Source organism: Protomyctophum bolini (assembly GCF_963924005.1).
Source record: "Protomyctophum bolini genome assembly, chromosome: 6".
NCBI classification, from domain to species: domain Eukaryota; kingdom Metazoa; phylum Chordata; class Actinopteri; order Myctophiformes; family Myctophidae; genus Protomyctophum; species Protomyctophum bolini.
Genome location: NC_137867.1, coordinates 47277949 through 47297526, shown reverse-complemented (window position 1 = coordinate 47297526; position 19578 = coordinate 47277949). Strand labels below are relative to the sequence as shown.

Here is a 19578-nt window from a genome sequence, read left to right as displayed (position 1 = left end):
TGGAGTATATGATAGGCCTATAGATAGTGTCACTTTAAAACAGCATCATTAGGACCCTTTTCTGCTGAGCTATAGCAGCAATTAAAGCTGTCCAAAAACTAATTATATTATTGATCTCTGGGATCCGTCGGTATAGGATATATATTTATACCGTTCATCGGGAGTGGCCTTTTGGATCGCGTCTCCTTGTGACTACGAGGGAGGACAGAATGGCGGTGGATCTGAGTAAGAACGGCGTGGCGCTCATGGCCGCTTATGACGACGTGCTGGACGCCAAGTCAAATACTAACTGGTGAGTTTTAATTAAATTATAATGCTGTGTAGAACTATGAATTATTATTGATAGTACTTATAATACAGCAGTCTATTCCACACCCTCTCCTGAATGCTATATGGAGTCTGGAACTACACCTCCTGAATGCTATATGGAGTCTGGAACTACAACTCCTGAATGCTATATGGAGTCTGGAACTACACCTCCTGAATGCTATATGGAGTCTGGAACTACACCTCCTGAATGCTATATATATATATATATATAGAGCCTATAGCCGCAATTTGCAACTCTAGATGTTTTTAATAATGGGATGAATCTAGAGTTACAATACCCTCCATTGACTCCCCACTCATCCAGTTTGGTTTGCAATCTGCTTGTCTCAAACGACGTTAAACTCACCAACATTGCAGCTGTATAAGCCAAACTTGAATTATCCTCTTTCAATCTAGCCGAGCTTGTTTTTCATAAAAATCCACCGTAGAGATGTTATGAGCTACTTTCTGTCAAGACATCCTCTGCAGGTGATTCTGTTGCAGTTTGGAAGCACTTGTTTTTGTTAACGGGTCGCACTGCTGCCGCCTGCATTATGTGCACATTCGAAACAGGTGGTACGCAGGGCCGTTCAGTGACATACGACGAGTGCTTCCAAACTCCAGCACTTGAAAAAAGAATCACCTGCACAGAATTTCTTGACAGAAAGTAGCTCATAACATTGTCTACGGTGGATTTTTATGAAAAACAAGCTCGGCTAGATTGAAAGAGGATAATTCAAGCTTGGACTACAGCTGCAATGTTGGTGAGTTTAACGTCGTTTAAGACAAGCAGATCGACAAAACCAAAAAAGATGAGTGGGGAGTCAATGGAGGGTATTGCAACTCTAGATTCATCCCATTATAAAAAAAAGTCTAGAGTTGCAAATTGCAGCTATATAGAGTCTGGAACTACACCTCCTGAATGTTATATAGAGTCTGGAACTACACCTCCTGAATGTCATATAGAGTCTGGAACTACACCTCCTGAATGCTATATAGAGTCTGGAACTACACCTCCTGAATGTTATATAGAGTCTGGAACTACACCTCCTGAATGTTATATAGAGTCTGGAACTACACCTCCTGAATGCTATATAGAGTCTGGAACTACACCTCCTGAATGCTATATAGAGTCTGGAACTACACCTCCTGAATGCTATATAGAGTCTGGAACTACACCTCCTGAATGCTATATAGAGTCTGGAACTACACCTCCTGAATGCTATATAGAGTCTGGAACTACACCTCCTGAATGCTATATAGAGTCTGGAACTACACCTCCTGAATGTTATATAGAGTCTGGAACTACACCTCCTGAATGCTATATAGAGTCTGGAACTACACCTCCTGAATGCTATATAGAGTCTGGAACTACACCTCCTGAATGTTATATAGAGTCTGGAACTACACCTCCTGAATGCTATATAGAGTCTGGAACTACACCTCCTGAATGTTATATAGAGTCTGGAACTACACCTCTTGAAGCCATTTAGAATTACTGAGAAAACAATGTTTTGTTAGATTAAATATGTTACTGGATTCTATCTCATTTGTATTTATCTGTCATGTAAGATTATAGGAATGTCTTCTACATCCTGACAGTTTTCTGAAAAAGCTATGTTTCTATGTGAGTCGTTCTTTGATTTTTCAAAAATAGCAGACATATACAAGCTCATAGCGCGCCACCGAGTGGCGCGCTATGAGCTTGTAGATCTGCTATTTTTCAACAGCCGGGAACACCAAAAGGGGTTCCCGGTTAAGGAAGTGGTTGCACCACTTAAAACTATTTTAAATAACCGATCTACAAGCTCTCTCTACTCTCCTAACTCCTCCGTGTCGTTCTGTGCCTCTGCAGGGTTCTGTTTACGTATGAAGGGAACAGCAACAGCATCCGCCTGGCAGAGAAGGGAGGTAAGAAGTCCTGATGGGTCCGTGTATAATACAGGCTAGGCCAGGGGTAGGCACGGGTGCCAACATATAGGCTAGGCCAGGGGTAGGCACGGGTGCCAACATATAGGCTAGGCCAGGGGTAGGCACGGGTGCCAACATACAGGCTAGGCCAGGGGTAGGCACGGGTGCCAACATATAGGCTAGGCCAGGGGTAGGCACGGGTGCCAACATATAGGCTAGGCCAGGGGTAGGCACGGGTGCCAACATACAGGCTAGGCCAGGGGTAGGCACGGGTGCCAACACTGGCACAGGGGAGGGTGGTCACTGGCACACTGGCATAAGTGTGTGAGAGAGATCTTTAATTTTAATATTAAGAAGTATTCAAAAAAAGTTTAGTCTGTGAAATGAAGTCCCCTCACATATATATAGTATATATAAATTAAACCCTGCACATAATTCTACATTCACTCAAACTCTGAGTCTGTGTGAAAGAAAATAGGCCACATGAAAAGGTTATATGTACAGCCTATATGGACAATCAAAATCAGATGGAAATATTACATTAAATGTGGTGACATAATTAAACTTAATGTTGATACGGCACACTGATTATCAAGACAATGAAAACGTAGCACGAATTCATGTCAAAAAGGTTGCCGACCCCTGGGCTAGGCTACACCAGAGCCATCTGATAGAAGAGTTACGACATTGAGGGGGCAGAAACCGAGCGCTGTTCATGCAGCCTGAACTGAGACAAGCAAGAGTTGGAAATACATTGTTTTTCAACGAGGGTGGCGCAAATAAGAGCTATTTTAAGCATGTGTGCAACATGAGAACTGTTTTAAAGTATTGTACAGTAACAACTAAAGTCTCTGTAATGTTTATGTTGTACTATTGTTACAAAACTCACTTCAATACTGTGTACGTTGTGCGTAGAAGGTGGACTGGAGGAGATGGTGGAGGAGCTGAGCAGTGGGAAGGTCATGTATGCCTTCTGTCGCGTCGAGGACCCCAACTCTGGTCTGATCAAATACGTCCTCATCAACTGGGTATGAATGAACTCCACACACACACACACACACACACACACACACACACACACACACAGTGTATTGGGGGGGGGGGGGGGGGGGGGGGTTAAATGTCAAGGACCCCCACATTGATATGTTCTTGTCCACAGACAGGTGAAGGAGTGAAGGGCCCGCGGAAGGGTGTCTGTGCCAACCATGTGAGATCCATGGGCAACTTCCTGAAGGTGAGGAATCTGAATATGAACCGATGGCGTTTGCTTGTAAAGGCATGTCAATGTTTTTGATTACAACATGGTGCTGTGTGTCTCTGTGTCTGCCTGGAAGTAAGCCTTGCCGAGCCATGAGGCCCATAGGGGCAGGAGCCCATCTCCTGTTTCTGTAGCCATGAGGCCCATAGGGGCAGGAGCCCATCTCCTGTTTCTGTAGCCATGAGGCCCATAGGGGCAGGAGCCCATCTCCTGTTTCTGTAGCCATGAGGCCCATAGGGGCAGAAGCCTATCTCCTGTTTCTGTAGCCATGAGGCCCATAGGGGACAGGAGCCTATCTCCTGTTTCTGTAGCCATGAGGCCCATAGGGGCAGGAGCCCATCTCCTGTTTCTGTAGCCATGAGGCCCATAGGGGCAGGAGCCTATCTCCTGTTTCTGTAGCCATGAGGCCCATAGGGGCAGGAGCCTATCTCCTGTTTCTGTAGCCATGAGGCCCATAGGGGCAGGAGCCTATCTCCTGTTTCTGTAGCCATGAGGCCCATAGGGGCAGGAGCCTATCTCCTGTTTCTGTAGCGTGAGGTACACACCCTGGACATGACGCTAGTATATCGCAGGGACTTACCCCCAATCCAACCCTTGATGCTGAGTGTCAAACAGGGAGGCACTGGGTCCCATTTTTACAGTCTTTTTGGTATGACCCGGCCGGGGATCGAACCCCGACCTCCCAGTCTCAGGGCGGACACTCTAACCACAAGGCCACTGAGCTGGTCCCTTTGTTTTCGTCTGCCTGTAGTCTTGTGTAACTAACCAGACAATCAGAGATCCCTGCCACACGATGTAGTTGCTAGTTTCATCTAACAAAACTAAATAATCACATCACCGTCCTAAATATGAAGGACCGCCCCAAACAAAGTCTTTGGTTGTGCAACGCAGTTCTGTTTGTTTGATTTTTTTCCCTCTCTAAATCGTCTCCACCCGATTGTAGCAACTACGTTGAATTTAAACGTCACCAGACCTAGGTGGAGATCTGTGATCTGTGATCTGTGATCTGTGATCGCCCTGCAGGGTGTGTCAGACAAGACAAGTTGATCCACGACTGATCTCATGATCCTCTGAACCGATGTGAGCCAGCACATCTCACACTGCCTTCAGGCCAGGGCAGAGCCATATATAGGCAAATTCCAATACCCAAAATCTCAGCCACTCGCTCACTCCCACTCGGTCACTACAGCATGGTGAAATTGGTGACCTGCCGAAATATGTTACCATCTTGTGGACTTCACACAACCTACATGGAGGTCTTTAAATATGTGGCCTGAATACCGCTATAGGTTGAACTTTGCTAATGAACAAACTGCAACGATTTTCATTCGGACACTGACATTATGTGATGTCTGCAAGATTTTCACATTATTTCAGCAGGTCACCAATTTCACCGTAACACCACCATGCTGGAGTGAGCGAGTGTGAGTGAGCGAGTGGCCGAGATTTGGGGTATTGGAATTTGGCTTAGATATAGACAGAGTTACGCAAACTGCCTTCACTTCATGGGGCTTCAGTCCAATGGCGGCTCTCCTACATAGCTGATCTACAAGCTCACAAGCTTGTATAGCTTGTAGATCAGCTATTTTCAGCATGCAAACCAAGTGTAAATTGACTTATATACTGGATCTCTTTGTCCACTATAGTCCCTTCCTAACATTTTAGTCTAGTTTTTAGTTGACGAAATTGTCAATATATTTACTCTTAGTTTTAGTCATCATAGCTTTTAGTTTTAATTTGGTTTCCATTTAGTTTTATGTCAATGAAAAAAGGTAGCCGACGAAACCTTTTTCGTCTTAGTTTTAGTCAACGAAATCAACACTAGTTGGCAGTCTAAACCCAAGCGTTTAGGTTATAAACTGTTTTAAACACATATTTGTAACACTTTTTAAACGTGTCAGTGTTTAGATTATAAACAGAAGAACATGTTTAATCCCTGTAACACTTTTTAAACACATAAACGTGTTTAGTTTTTACAATCAAAGTCAGTCATAAATAGGTGTTTAGAATTTGAACACTAGGTGTTCTCGTGAGGTGTTTGAGTGAACTCGTGTTCTACTGTATTGTATGACCATTAATAAACATTTGGCATTTTATTATTAAACACATGGTGTTTAGGTTTAAACGCGTCACATGTTCCAGGGATTTACAGTGATACTGTGTGTAATACATAGTATACCTTCCATTGATGGAGACGTGGTGTGGTTTTTGGTGTGGTGTGTGATAATGGTGTGGTTTTGGTGTGGTGTGTGATAACGGTGTGGTTTTGGTGTGGTGTGTGATAATGGTGTGGTTTTGGTGTGGTGTGTAATAACGGTGTGGTTTTGGTGTGGTGTGTAATAACGGTGTGGTTTTTCTTCAGGGAGCTCATTTGACCATCAACGCTCGAGGAGAGGACGACGTGGAACCAGAGAGCATCATGGGTAAAGTGGGGAAGGCTTCGGGAGCCGACTTCCGTTTCAACAAAGAGACCCAGCAGGGCTACGGCAACGCCCCCACGGGACCTGTGGTACGCACGCACACACGCACGCACGCACACACACACACACACACACACACACACACACACACACACACACACACACACACACACACACACACACACACACACACACACACACACACACACACACACACACACACACACACACACACACACACACACACACACACACACACACACTCAGACCCCTTTCCCACCGGTTGGTTCCCAATGGGAACCGGTTCAGTTCAGTCCATGAGCCAGAGCTCCAAAATTGGTGGGCAAACTATACCCTATATTAAATTGTTTATAGGATCAATACAAGTAAATTAATACATGATAACCCTTCCACAGTAGTACATTTTTCATATTTTTGATTATTTTGCATATTATCCTACATAATGCCTCATTTGCATATTTAAAAATTGTAATACAATAAATCATTGTCTTCGTGTAAGTACTCAATTGGGGAAGTTTAATGGTGATAACAATGTAATATAGGTATGGTTTTGCCCACTCAATTCATAATTAATGTTTCAATCTTGGAGCTCTGGCTCATGGACTAAAAACCAAAAAGAACTGAACCGGTTCCCACTGGGAACCAACCGGTGGAAAAGGGGCCACATTGCTGTTGGGCAGAAACCTCGATCCAATCTCCATAATATTCAAACCTTTTGTATATTTTCGTAAATGAATGCCCTATAGTAACTACTTGCACACACACACACACTACAGGCAGCGTCACACAAAAAGATCTACAAGCTTGAAACGTGGCACGAAGTGTCACGTAACGATTGGAGCTTGTAGATCTGCTACTTTTGATGCTTTTTTAATGTGAATCCTGAAAAGTAAGGGTTTTCTTTTTTTTTTACTAGAGACGATTATATTAGATTATATCATATATATAATTCCTGCTGTTTATAATAAGCCGTATCTGTGTTCTCAGGGCTCGGTGTACCAGAAGACCAACGCCAAGGATGACATTGAGAGAAATAACAAGGAAAACCAGCAGGCCTACAGCATCACACCTACAGGACCTGTGGTGAGCACGCACGCACGCACGCACGCACGCACGCACGCAACTTACGCAAGCACACACACACACACACACACACACACACACACACACACACACACACACACACACACACACACACACACACACACACACACACACAACACACGACAGCGAAGATCCCGCACGTGTACAAGCCGTCTCTCTATGCATTATGGCTCATAATCTGCCAAAAATACGATATTCGGCGCTTGATTAGACCTTTAAAAAACGGATCGCTAGCACAGAAAAGGCCTAAATCCACTACTGTGACCTGGCCCGACTTTCACTTCCGGTTCAAGCCGACATCCACTATAGCTTTTATATCTATTACAAATATGGCTGGCACTGGGCAACGACCCCATCTCCTGGCCAATTAGTAGTATGGCAGCGCCCTAGTAGTAGTAACTACTTGATGAGGGTTCCACCTGACAGAGACGATGTTGTAAAATCAGTGATTTCCTGCCGTTTAAAGTTAAACCGTATCTGTGTTCTCAGGGCTCGGTGTACCAGAAGACCAACGCCAAAGATGACATTCAGAGAACCAACAATGAAAACCAGCAGGCGTACAGCATCGTACCTACCGGACCTGTGGTGAGCACGCACACACACACACACACGCACACACACACACACACACGCACGCACACACACACACACACACACACAACACACGACAGCGAAGATCGCGCACGTGTACAAGCCGTCTCTCTATGCATTATGGCTCATAATCTGCCAAAAATGCGATATTCGGCGCTTGATTATACCTTTTAAAAAACGGATCGCTAGCATAGAAAAGGCCTAAATCCACTACTGTGACCTGGCCGACTTTCACTTCCACTAGCTTTTATGACATGTATTACAAATACGGCGGGCACTGGGCAACGACCCCATCTCCTGGCCAATTAGTAGTATGGCAGCGCCCTAGTAGTAGTAGTAACTACTTGATTTGGGTTCCACCTGACAGAGACGATGTTATAAAATCAGTGATTTCCTGCCGTTTTAAAGTTAAACCGTATCTGTGTTCTCAGGGCTCGGTGTACCAGAAGACCAACGCCAAAGATGACATTCAGAGAACCAACAATGAAAACCAGCATGCCTACAGCATCGTACCTACCGGACCTGTGGTGAGCACGCACACACACACACACACACACACACACACACACACACACACACACACACACACACACGCGCACACGCACATGCACACACACACACAATGATGGCTTCCTGTTCTGTTCTTTGGCTATATATAGAAGTGTCTATTTGTACGTCTCTCTAAATGTTTTGATGAATTGAACAAGGTGGACCCTCTCTTGTAAGCAAGTGTAATGCTTTATTAAGTCGTCCACTCAGTCTTTGTATCGAGTTGTGCTTGAAATGTTACTGTAATTCTGCAAACTGTTAATAAATATTTAAAAATCAATCAATCAATCAAACAAACACACATCACTGCTGTGGGGCCGAAACCTCGATCCAATCTCCATATTCAAACGTTTTGTGTTTTTTGGTAAATTAATGCCCTATAGTAACTACTTGATGAAAATACGGGGGAAGCAGCTTTTTGCTTCTACGGGCCGTCGGCGTGGAACAAGCTCCCACTGTACCTTCGACAGGCAGCCTCTGTAGTTTAATAACACTGTACCTTCGTCAGGCAGCCTCTGTAGTTTAATAACACTGTACCTTCGTCAGGCAGCCTCTGTAGTTTAATAACACTGTACCTTCGTCAGGCAGCCTCTGTAGACATTTTTTAAAGCTCAGCTCAAGACCCACTTCTACAACATTGCTTTTAATTGAATTTTAATATGCACGTTCCCACCTTGCCCTGACTGATTTGCTGCATGTGGTGTTTGTATTTGTTTTTATTTATTTTTATTTATTTTATTTATGTTCAATTTTGTTCTTTGCCATTGTTTTATCATTTTAACTACTTATGTTTTATTGTATTTTATTTTTGCCCTGTGAAGCACTTTGAGCTACATTTATGTATGAAAGGTGCTATACAAATAAAGTTTATTATTATTATTATTATTATATAAAATCAGTGATTTCCTGCCATTTAAAGTAAACCCGTATCTGTGCTCTGCAGGGCTCGGTGTACCAGAAGACCAACGCCAAGGATGAGATTGGGAGAACCGACAAGGAAAACTTCTGGGCCCAAGATCAGGTTGGTTACATTATATACAGTACATCGTCATATACAGTGTATATATATGGTGTAGAAGAGGGAAAACAAATGCGTAGATTCATGGAGCCATTTGTTGTACAAAGAAGTATAGCTGGGAAAGACCTATGCTGTAGTAGACTGTATCATTTTTAGGCTTTTCTCTCTGTTTTAGGTTGTGACCAGGCGTTTCTCTCTCTGTCTTATGTTGTGACCATGGCTTTTCTCTTCTATACACTCTCTGCCTTACTCCTTAGGTTGTGACCAGGCTTTTCTCTCTGCCTTACGTTGTGACCAGGCTTTTCTCTCTGCCTTACGTTGTGACCAGGCTTTTCTCTCTGCCTTACGTTGTGACCAGGCTTTTCTCTCTGCCTTAGGTTGTGACCAGGCTTTTCTCTCTGCCTTAGGTTGTGACCAGGCTTTTCTCTCTGCCTTAGGTTGTGACCAGGCTTTTCTCTCTGCCTTAGGTTGTGACCCGCAGGCTGATTAGTAAGGCCGGGACCGAGGCTATAAGGTCTTACTGTATGTTGGGTAATACACGGCATGTTGAAACAGCATGACGTATTTGTACAATACCACTATAGGCAGTGTTGTACCCACCCGTGTCAATGACATGAAATGGTCTTTCAGAGGGACGAAGCGGCGCGTAAAAGCGAGGTGAGCAAACTGGCAACGGCGAACACGCAGCAGGTGGAGAAGGACCGGAAGGAGCAGGACGAGAAGCAGTCTGCAGAGAGAGACAAGATGGCCAAGGAGAGATCCGGTCAGATTGACAAGCAGAGGCAAGTCTGGCACGCACGCATGCACGCACCGTACGCACGCACACACATGCACGCACCGTATGCACGCACGCACCGTATGCACGCACACACCGTATGCATGCACGCATGCACGCACCGTATGCACGCACACACCGTATGCACGCACGCATGCACGCACCGTATGCACGCACACACCGTATGCACGCACGCATGCACGCACCGTATGCACGCACGCATGCACGCACCGTATGCACGCACGCACCGTACGCACGCACACATCTTCTGTTTTTCTCTGAGACACTGTATTTTTGTGCAAATCTTTTGAATATAACATTTTTAACTCAAATCTTTGCTTCTGGGGGTCCCTGTTTTCTTTTCACGGTGCAGGGCCTTTGAGAAGCGGCAGGAGTCTGAGGAGGCCAAGCCACAACAGGTGAGCAGTAATGAACTGATCAACTAAAGTATCAATAAAACCTTCGGTTTTCAGCAAGGTTTAGTTATGAAATACCTAAACGTGTGTCTCTTTTTGGTGCAACAGGACATGGGACAGAATGACTCTCCAAAGAAGGGAATTAAGTTTGCCGCATCCGTACAGAAAGCTAATGTGAGCATGAAGAAATGAATGGCAATATAATACACATTGAATGCATTATTTAATTTAATTCACATGCGTATTTGTGGGGGGGGCTTTTTTTATAACGCTCACTGTAATTCTATTTCACACGCAGGAGGCGAAGGGTTTGATCTCTCAGAGGTCTTTCAACCCCAAGGACGTGTTCCAGCAGCGAGGGCCCGACGCCGTGGTCAGCGACGGACAGCCTCCTGTTGCAAGCAGGCCTGGTACGCACTGGTGTTTTAATGTCCACTAAAACTAACTCCTGTTGCAAGCAGGCCTGGTACGCACTGTTGTTTTAATGTCCACTAAAACTAACTCCTGTTGCAAGCAGGCCTGGTACGCACTGTTGTTTTAATGTCCACTAAAACTAACTCCTGTTGCAAGCAGGCCTGGTACGCACTGTTGTTTTAATGTCCACTAAAACTAACTCCTGTTGCAAGCAGGCCTGGTACGCACTGTTGTTTTAATGTCCACTAAAACTAACTCCTGTTGCAAGCAGGCCTGGTACGCACTGTTGTTTTAATGTCCACTAAAACTAACTCCTGTTGCAAGCAGGCCTGGTACGCACTGTTGTTTTAATGTCCACTAAAACTAACTCCTGTTGCAAGCAGGCCTGGTACGCACTGGTGTTTTAATGTCCACTAAAACTAACTCCTGTTGCAAGCAGGCCTGGTACGCACTGGTGTTTTAATGTCCACTAAAACTAACTCCTGTTGCAAGCAGGCCTGGTACGCACTGGTGTTTTAATGTCCACTAAAACTTAAGACGGAAAATGTTCGTCGACTACCTTTTTTCACTGAGGAAAACTAAATGGAAACTAAAATGAAAACTAAGCTATAATGACTAAAACCAAGACTAAATATTATGACAATTTCGTCAACAAATAAAAACCCATTAGGAAGGGACTAGTGGATAAGAGAACCAGTATAAGGGACTAGTGGATAAGGGACTAGTGGATAAGAGAACCAGTATAAGTCATTTTACAATTAGTTGCAAGTGAAAAAGAACGACGCCGTCGTTACGACGGCGTCAAGGCCCACCAAAATACATTTTGGTGATAAATAAAATCCTACGATATTTAGTCGATTAAAACTAGACTAAGACTAAAACATTCCAGGTGACTAAAATGTGAACTAAGTGAAAACTATTAAAGAGACTAAAACTAAAATAGAAATTTGCTGCCCAAAACCACACTGCTGGTAAGAGGACATTAGGCTACTGATTCACATAAACCAGGGGTTTTAAACCCTCTTCATGTTATCAAGGCCACATTATTTATTTGGCATTTGAGCCACGGACCACCAATGCCACACTATTTATCCATAATGTATAAATGATAGATAAGGGGTCAGGACAACTATAGGCCTTTTCGTGGAGGGGTCAGAATGACATTTGGACTTAGACTGTTTTTCGTCTGTGGCACTCATTTGATGAGGCTAAACTGATTTAGCCTCAGTTTAGCCGCAATATTTCGTTTTTCGTCGTTGGATAAGATTTTATCCCACAAAGGCCACTGAGTTTGTTATAGCTATATATACCAGAGCTATCGGAGTTATTGCAAAAAAAAAAAAAAAGACTACAAAGATTAAAGTCATGACGGCATGAACTGACGATGACGAGATTTAAATCATAATATTTCCCCTCCACAGGGAAATTGAAAAGCCCATTTCTGTCCCAGAGTCGGACAGAGAGTGAAACGGCGCCGAAACCAAAGAGTCCTCCCGTCACAGACAACCCGCCAGTTACGGAGGCCCCTCCCACCGTCAGAGACGCGTCACCAGTGGCTCCTCCCATCCTGCCAGTTAGAAGTGAATCGCCTGTCGCTGCAGCTCCCTTCCCAGTACTGCCAGATGTTTCGGCATCACCTGTCCCAGATGTTTCGATATCACCTGTCCCAGATGATTATGCATCGCTTGTCCAGACACCTGCACTGCCAGATGTTTCGACCTCGCCTGTTCAAACTCCAGATGTCGCGACCTCACCTGACCAGACTGCAGGTCAGTGTCTATACTCACTAGTGTACATAATGGGGCGTCAGTGGTTCTCAGAGTGGAATCCAGGGACCCCCTGGGGGTCCTTGAGGGGGCTCCTGGGGGTCCCCGGGAAACTTGGTTTAGATGGCTAAGGGCCGATTCATACTCCTATTTTACCACTGTTTTGGCGCTGTAGTGTCGAAATGATTTCGGCTCGTCAGAAATGTTCAGTAGCACCGAAGAGGCGACTTTAGGACGCCCCCCCCCCGAACCTCAAATGACGTCACATTGTAGGCTCTACAGAGCCAAGTGACGTCACAGCCGAATGACGTCACATTGTAGGCTCTACAGAGCCAAATGACGTCACAGCCGAATGACGTCACATTGTAGGCTCTACAGAGCCAAATGACGTCACATTGTAGGCTCTACAGAGCCAAATGACGTCACATTGTAGGCTCTACAGAGCCAAATGACGTCACATTGTAGGCTCTACAGAGCCAAATGACGTCACATTGTAGGCTCTACAGAGCCAAATGACGTCACATTGTAGGCTCTACAGCGCCGAACCGACTTTTATGGCTCTAAAATAGGAGTATGAATCGGCCCTTATAAATCAGTCGGAACCACTTTAACCGTGTTTTATAAACCGGTTTTCGCCATACAAGGTTTCCACCCGCCGGCAACGATATGACCTAAGTTTATACGTCGTGCTGCGCAACAAATATAGCAGATCTACAAGCTCATTGTCACAATGCATTACAGTGTGACTGACAGGTTGCATTGCAGGTCGGCATTTTTTTGTTGCAACTTGACGGGTTGTGAGCTTGTAGATCTTCTATTTCCCGCGAAGAGATTTGATGTAGAGAGGGGGAAAGAAAAGGTAACCGGAACATTTTAGGTTTACTGACGTTAACATTTAGGAATGAGTTTAGGGTTTAGGGTTTAGGGTTTAGGGAAGGGGTTCCCAAACTGTGGTGCGTGCACCCCTGGTGGTGCACGCACGCCTTCTAGGGGGTGCGTGACATGAAAAGACGGTGGTTAAGTGAGTGTCTGTCCTCTCTGTTGTCTCACAGCGTCCGCAGAGGACGACTACTGGTCAGATGACTTTGACGACGACGAGGAGGAGCCTACCTCCTACAATGGTAGGTTGTTCCCTTTTCTCTGTGTGTGTGTGTGTGTGTGTGTGTTATATTACTTACTTGCTATTAGATGCATTTACGATTTAGAAAAAAGATTCAGGGGGGAGCCTGCTGGCCTAGCGGTCCAGGCACATCATGCCACATATAGGCTATCTGGCCTGACGGCGTGTCGCGTGTTCGAGTCCCGTTCATGACGACCTTTGCTGTGTCTCTCTCCCCTTCTCTCTCTCTCTCGTCATTCTTCACTTGATACTATCAATAAAAAAAAGAAGGGAAAAAAAGGTTCAGGTTGGGCTTACGTTTAGAAGTTTAGGGTTAGGGAATAGAAATAGACAGTTATGCAGGAATTTACACTTGGTTGTGTGCTGGTGTCGTGCACTGAAACAAAACTGATCTACAAGCCCACAACGCGTTTAAAATGGCCATTTTCTTGTAAAAAAAAATGGCATTCATAAATCATAATATCAATGTCTAAAAATGTTAATGCGAACCTGCATGAATACTTACTAATCCAAAGTGTGGATTTTATTAGAACTGTCCGTGTCAAGTAATTCCCTTTTTCATCACACACACACGCACACACACACACACACACACACACACACACACACACACACACACACACACACACACACACACACACACACACACACTAAATGGCAGATAGATCATTCTAGAGTAGACTCTTCAGATACAATTCTTTCCTCATTCTAAAGCTCCATTTACAATAAGTTAGCAAAATATAAGATTTGCTGCCACCCTGCGGTGATAACTGTAAATGGCATCAACAATAACTTCAGAACTAAACTAACGTGAGTATGCTATAACTCTATGGTGGAGGTTGACAGACAGAGAGTATAATAAGCTAAAATAAAGCAAACGATAGATCTATACAAGCTCATGATGACTCTGAGGAAAGTCGCAAGATGGAAACGTGACTCATTATTATCTATACACTTGACTAGTCTAGCAGCAGTAGCACGCACCTGGATAAAAAGACTGGGACTGTCCGAGTTGCTCCAGCGTCTTCTCATTCTTCTTCAACTATAATATTGTCCCTGGTCCTGTGATGCACTGACTGGACCAACGACTGGACAGTTCGGCTGTTCCATAGCTCTACAAGCTCTCAGTGACAGTATGTCGCGATCTGCATGATCTGCTGGCTGCTACTACTACTTGTGTGAGCCTACGGTTTTATTTTGAAGTGGAAAAAGCTCTGCGTGGCGTTTGAAATATTAACGTTTAGACACACCATTGCATTCTTTTGAAAAGAAAGCTGGAAGTGGGCTGTATGTAACTTGACGCTCAGGATTCAGGAAGTAACCACATTCTGGTTGAGATTGTCGGGGTGTTACATCGAAATCTGTTAACTATCGAATTCTGGGGCAGGAATTGGGGAAATTAACTAAAACGTGAGTTTGAGTCCTGTATTTGCATCCAACTTTTAAGTAATTGACTGTCATTTCAATTCAACGATAAAACACGTAACGCATATAGTAATAGGCCTATTATTATAATAAATAAGGCTAAGATAATGGCCCAGGCCGACATTACAAAAGCTAATGCTTGCATTATTTACCAATACCGTGCTGAACCACAGGAGGGCGCCATTGTATAGCATTTTACGTTCAAAGTGTCAAGAAGATGATGTGAGGAAAACCACCAGGTATTTGTTAGTTTTAGGTTGTAAAAAAAAAAAGGAATATTGGCTGTCGTCACTAGATAGATTATATGGATTAATACGGTCTTATCAAAATATATTAATAATATGTGATTTGACTCCTTCAGTCTCAGATCCACAGCAGTCTGCTGGCCAGGAGGAGGAGACAGCGCCACCATCTGTTCCTGAGGAGGAGGACCTGTATGAGAGCGTTTATGAAGAACCACCAGCAGTGAGTCTATTACTGTCCTGTCACTCTATCTGGACGTTATAACTTTTTGGATTATTATTTTTCATTTACTAAATTAATGCTTTCCCCATAATGACTGTGTTGTTTGTCATCCCATAGGTGGAGGAGCATGCGGCGGTAGAGGACGGTGCTGGGGATGATCATGGGACATTTAGTGCCAGGGCTCTGTACGACTACCAGGCTGGTAAGGAAGGACTCACACCTCATATAATTTATTTAATATATATATAATATATACGGCAATGGTTTTCAACCCTTTTTTATTATCAAGGCCCATTAAGGCCTATTCATAGTCTGGATTTTCGGTGGTGAGGTGACCACCGCTCCGGTGGTGAGGTGACCACCGCTCCGGTGGTGAGGTGACCACCGCTCCGGTGGTGAGGTGACCACCGGAGCTGTAATAACGTGGAGTGGTGGTGAGTAAAAACTGGCGGTGGTTTGCTCTTCACCGCGGCTCATTGACGTCATGTTGTAGTTCGGTGGTCACCTCAGTGACGTCATGTTGTAGTTCGGTGGTCACCTCACCACCGAAAAGCCAGACTATGAATAACGCTTTATTTATTTTGCATCCGAGCCACGGACCATGTATTGATGTTGGTACTGGTACCAACATCACTGGTACTGGTACTACCAACATCACTGCATCATGGAATTGTTGGTGTACCATATGAGAGAAAACAGGCAAACTGTTGATCAAAATAACAATTCTTCTATATTCTCTAATTGTGTACACTTCTTGTAAATTAAGTAACGAAGATGTTTAACAACGGGTTTCATTTTACGCTCTCAAGAGTTAAAGATCTATTAGGGTCCATTCGGTTTCCAACTCTCCATCATTTAGCTATATAGGGACCCACCTGGAAACCCCTCAATTAAGGACCACTGGTTGAAAACCACTGTCTGATATATACGCTAAATACATTCTTTGTGGAGTTTAATTTTGTTCAATTATCAACCAATCAAATCGCTCTATAATCCCTCTCCACACAGCCGACGACAGCGAGATCAACTTTGACCCCGATGACATCATCACGGGGATAGAGAAGGTGGACGAGGGTTGGTGGAGAGGCTACGCACCCGACGGGCGCTACGGAATGTTCCCCGCCAACTATGTTGAGATGGTCTAGTTCACTCCGTTTCTATGGTTTAATGTTGAGATGGTCTAGTTCACTCTGTTTCTATGATTTAATGTTGAGATGGTCTAGTTCACTCTGTCTCTATGATTTAATGTTGAGATGGTCTAGTTCACTCTGTCTCTATGATTTAATGTTGAGATGGTCTAGTTCACTCTGTTTCTATGATTTAATGTTGAGAATTTGAGATGGTCTAGTTCACTCTGTCTCTATGATTTAATGTTGAGATGGTCTAGTTCACTCTGTCTCTATGATTTAATGTTGAGATGGTCTAGTTCACTCTGTTTCTATGATTTAATGTTGAGAATTTGAGATGGTCTAGTTCACTCTGTTTCTATGATTTAATGTTGAGATGGTCTAGTTCACTCTGTTTCTATGATTTAATGTTGAGATGGTCTAGTTCACTCTGTTTCTATGATTTAATGTTGAGAATTTGAGATGGTCTAGTTCACTCTGTCTCTATGATTTAATGTTGAGATGGTCTAGTTCACTCTGTCTCTATGATTTAATGTTGAGATGGTCTAGTTCACTCTGTTTCTATGATTTAATGTTGAGAATTTGAGATTGTCTAGTTCACTCTGTTTCTATGATTTAATGTTGAGATGGTCTAGTTCACTCTGTTTCTATGATTTAATGTTGAGATGGTCTAGTTCACTCTGTTTCTATGCTTTACTGTTCAGATGGTCTATAGTTCACTCCGTTTCTATGATTTACGTTCCATTCTTCAACGTGTCTGTCTGTTTTTAACGTGTTTTTAAAAGTTGTTGAGCTCCAGAAACCACTCTGATAATAATGCATTTTCATTCGTTCCATTTGTTATTTCTGCGGGTGCACTGTGTATTGTATTAAGTATTACTGATTAATTGAGTACAGTTACCACATTGGCAACAAAGCCCCCACTGGAGATTTGTGTTATGCTTTACCTTTGACCTTAATATACTACTTGTACTGTCAAGGGAGGTTTTAAATTAAAAAAATAAAAACATTAGTACATTTTATGACTGTAGCACAATGTTTATTTCACCTATTGAATTTCAAATTGAATGGCTATACTTCCAAGTGGTTTCTTGTGGCTGCTAATACTAGTGTAGGTGAAGGTAAATGGTGCATTTATATAACGCCTTTATCCCAAGGCGCTTTACATAGATTGTGCCTACCCACATTCACACACCGATGGTGGAGGAAACCATGACGCAAGGCACCAACCTGCACATCAGGAGCAATGTCTTGCTCAAGGACACTTCGACACCAACTCTGGGGGAGCCCACAGGGTTCGAACTGGCAACCTTACAGTTCCCATCCAGCCACTCTACCGCTGAGCCACTGCCGCCCTCTACCTCTAAATATCCACATAATTACGTGCAAATTTACAGTGACCGAGGCAGAGGAGACTGGATTATTATTCATGAGTGATATTAGAAATGGGCTTTAACACTAGCATGTCTGAGGTCATTTTGAAGTTTATTATCTTTGCCCATGAAGCTTTCAGAAGTTTCCATTCCATCATCTGCCTTCCTGCCTGTCCAATTGTCCATGAGTAGCTGTCTGCCTGCCTGTCCAATTCTCCATGAGTAGCTGTCTGTCTGCCTGTCTATGAGTAGCTGTCTGACTGCCTGCCTGTCCAATTCTCCATGAGTAGCTGTCTGTCTGTCTGGCTGTCTATGAGTAGCTGTCTGCCTGCCTGCCAGCCAGCAAGTTGGTTAACAGAAAATAAATTGTTATGGCTGAGTAAAATAAAATACAATAAACACAATTTGCCTGAAAATAGATTACCCAGCTATGACCTTTTTCATGAAAAAAAAATGAGTAGTGATATGGCTGACTGAGTAAAATAAAACAATCTACCTGAAAATAGATAGCTATAAGTGAAGAGCAATTTCCGCAATTTCCATTTCCGCAATTTCCTCAATTTCCATTTCCGCAATTTCCGAAATTTCCATTTCCGCAATTACCATTTCCGCAATTTCCGCAATTTCCATTTCCGCAATTTCCGCAATTTCCACCATTTCCACCATTTCCACAATTTCCATTTCCGCAATTTCCACAATTTCCATTTCCATTTCCAACTATTAATGGCAGCTGGGTTTCATCATTCAAATAAAATAGAATTCTGTCCGTTTAGCTATAAAATTATGTCAGGGAATAGGGATACACAGTATATGTCTTTCATTTGCATTGCATCTCCCCCCCCCCCCCCCCCCCCGCCCAAGCTTTTATTTTCGTTCGAGTAATTGTACAACTCTAATAGTATTACTTATAATAATGTAATTAAAGATAACTTCATTCAGATTTATTTATTTTTATTTCATTTTCCTGATTTTTTTTTCTTCTTTTTTTTAGATTTTCATTGGTGGGCCAGTCATAATGGTCCCGCGGGCCTGATGTGGCCCGCGGGCCTGAGGTTAAGTATCACTGATCTACTGTGATCCTGGGCTCTACACACCCTCCGCCAACCTGGGGAGAGCAACGGACTTAACTCATGCTCCCTTCATGCCTGAGTGTCCAAGTTGCTCCTTTACACCTGACAGGGGGGAGTTTCCCTGGTTGGACGTATAGCGCGTGGAAGGAACACGTTATTCCAACCAGTTCCTTTCCCCTCCATCAGGCGCCCCGGCTGGCCAGGGGGAGGCAGTTTAGAGACCAGGATTACTGCATGTTTTAAAAAAAATAATCTAAATGTGATTTTAAGCACATGAGTGTAAAAGTGGGAATATGGGCCCTGAAAGAACGGACAACAATGAGAAAACCCTTATATTCATATCCACCAATACGTTGTGAAAATAAAAATAAATTAATAAATCAGACGCTATTATGAAATATTTATTTTATTAAAAAAAACAAAAAAAAAACTATAACATGACAGCA

At 43.5% G+C, this 19578-nt stretch overlaps 1 protein-coding gene across 2 annotated transcripts; it reads left to right on the top strand.

The window, feature by feature from the left end:
* The first annotated feature begins 145 nt into the window (after nucleotides 1–145).
* On the top strand, nucleotides 146–16838 carry LOC308317104 (drebrin-like protein B). Of its 2 annotated transcripts, XM_080765904.1 has the most exons (18): nucleotides 146–292; nucleotides 2165–2220; nucleotides 3136–3248; nucleotides 3380–3454; nucleotides 5841–5987; nucleotides 6907–7002; nucleotides 7513–7608; nucleotides 8046–8141; nucleotides 9107–9184; nucleotides 9812–9963; nucleotides 10330–10375; nucleotides 10481–10546; nucleotides 10671–10782; nucleotides 12208–12555; nucleotides 13605–13673; nucleotides 15459–15562; nucleotides 15680–15764; nucleotides 16571–16838. In XM_080765904.1, the coding sequence occupies exons 1-18, from the start codon at nucleotides 210–212 to the stop codon at nucleotides 16705–16707; spliced, it is 1959 nt and encodes a 652-aa protein (XP_080622030.1). In that variant the 5' UTR covers nucleotides 146–209; the 3' UTR covers nucleotides 16708–16838. The 2 variants fall into 2 exon arrangements, with proteins under 2 accessions (XP_080622030.1, XP_080622031.1); XM_080765905.1 differs by lacking the exon at nucleotides 8046–8141.
* The last annotated feature ends 2740 nt before the right edge of the window (nucleotides 16839–19578 follow it).

Excerpts from the sequence above, each read along its gene's own strand:
- LOC308317104 (XM_080765904.1), top strand. The coding sequence starts at position 210 with ATGGCGGTGGATCTGAGTAAGAACGGCGTGGCGCTCATGGCCGCTTAT. Across the intron at positions 8,142-9,106 it reads TCGTACCTACCGGACCTGTG|GGCTCGGTGTACCAGAAGAC; the intron begins GTGAGCACGCAC and ends TGTGCTCTGCAG. Across the intron at positions 12,556-13,604 it reads CTCACCTGACCAGACTGCAG|CGTCCGCAGAGGACGACTAC; the intron begins GTCAGTGTCTAT and ends GTTGTCTCACAG.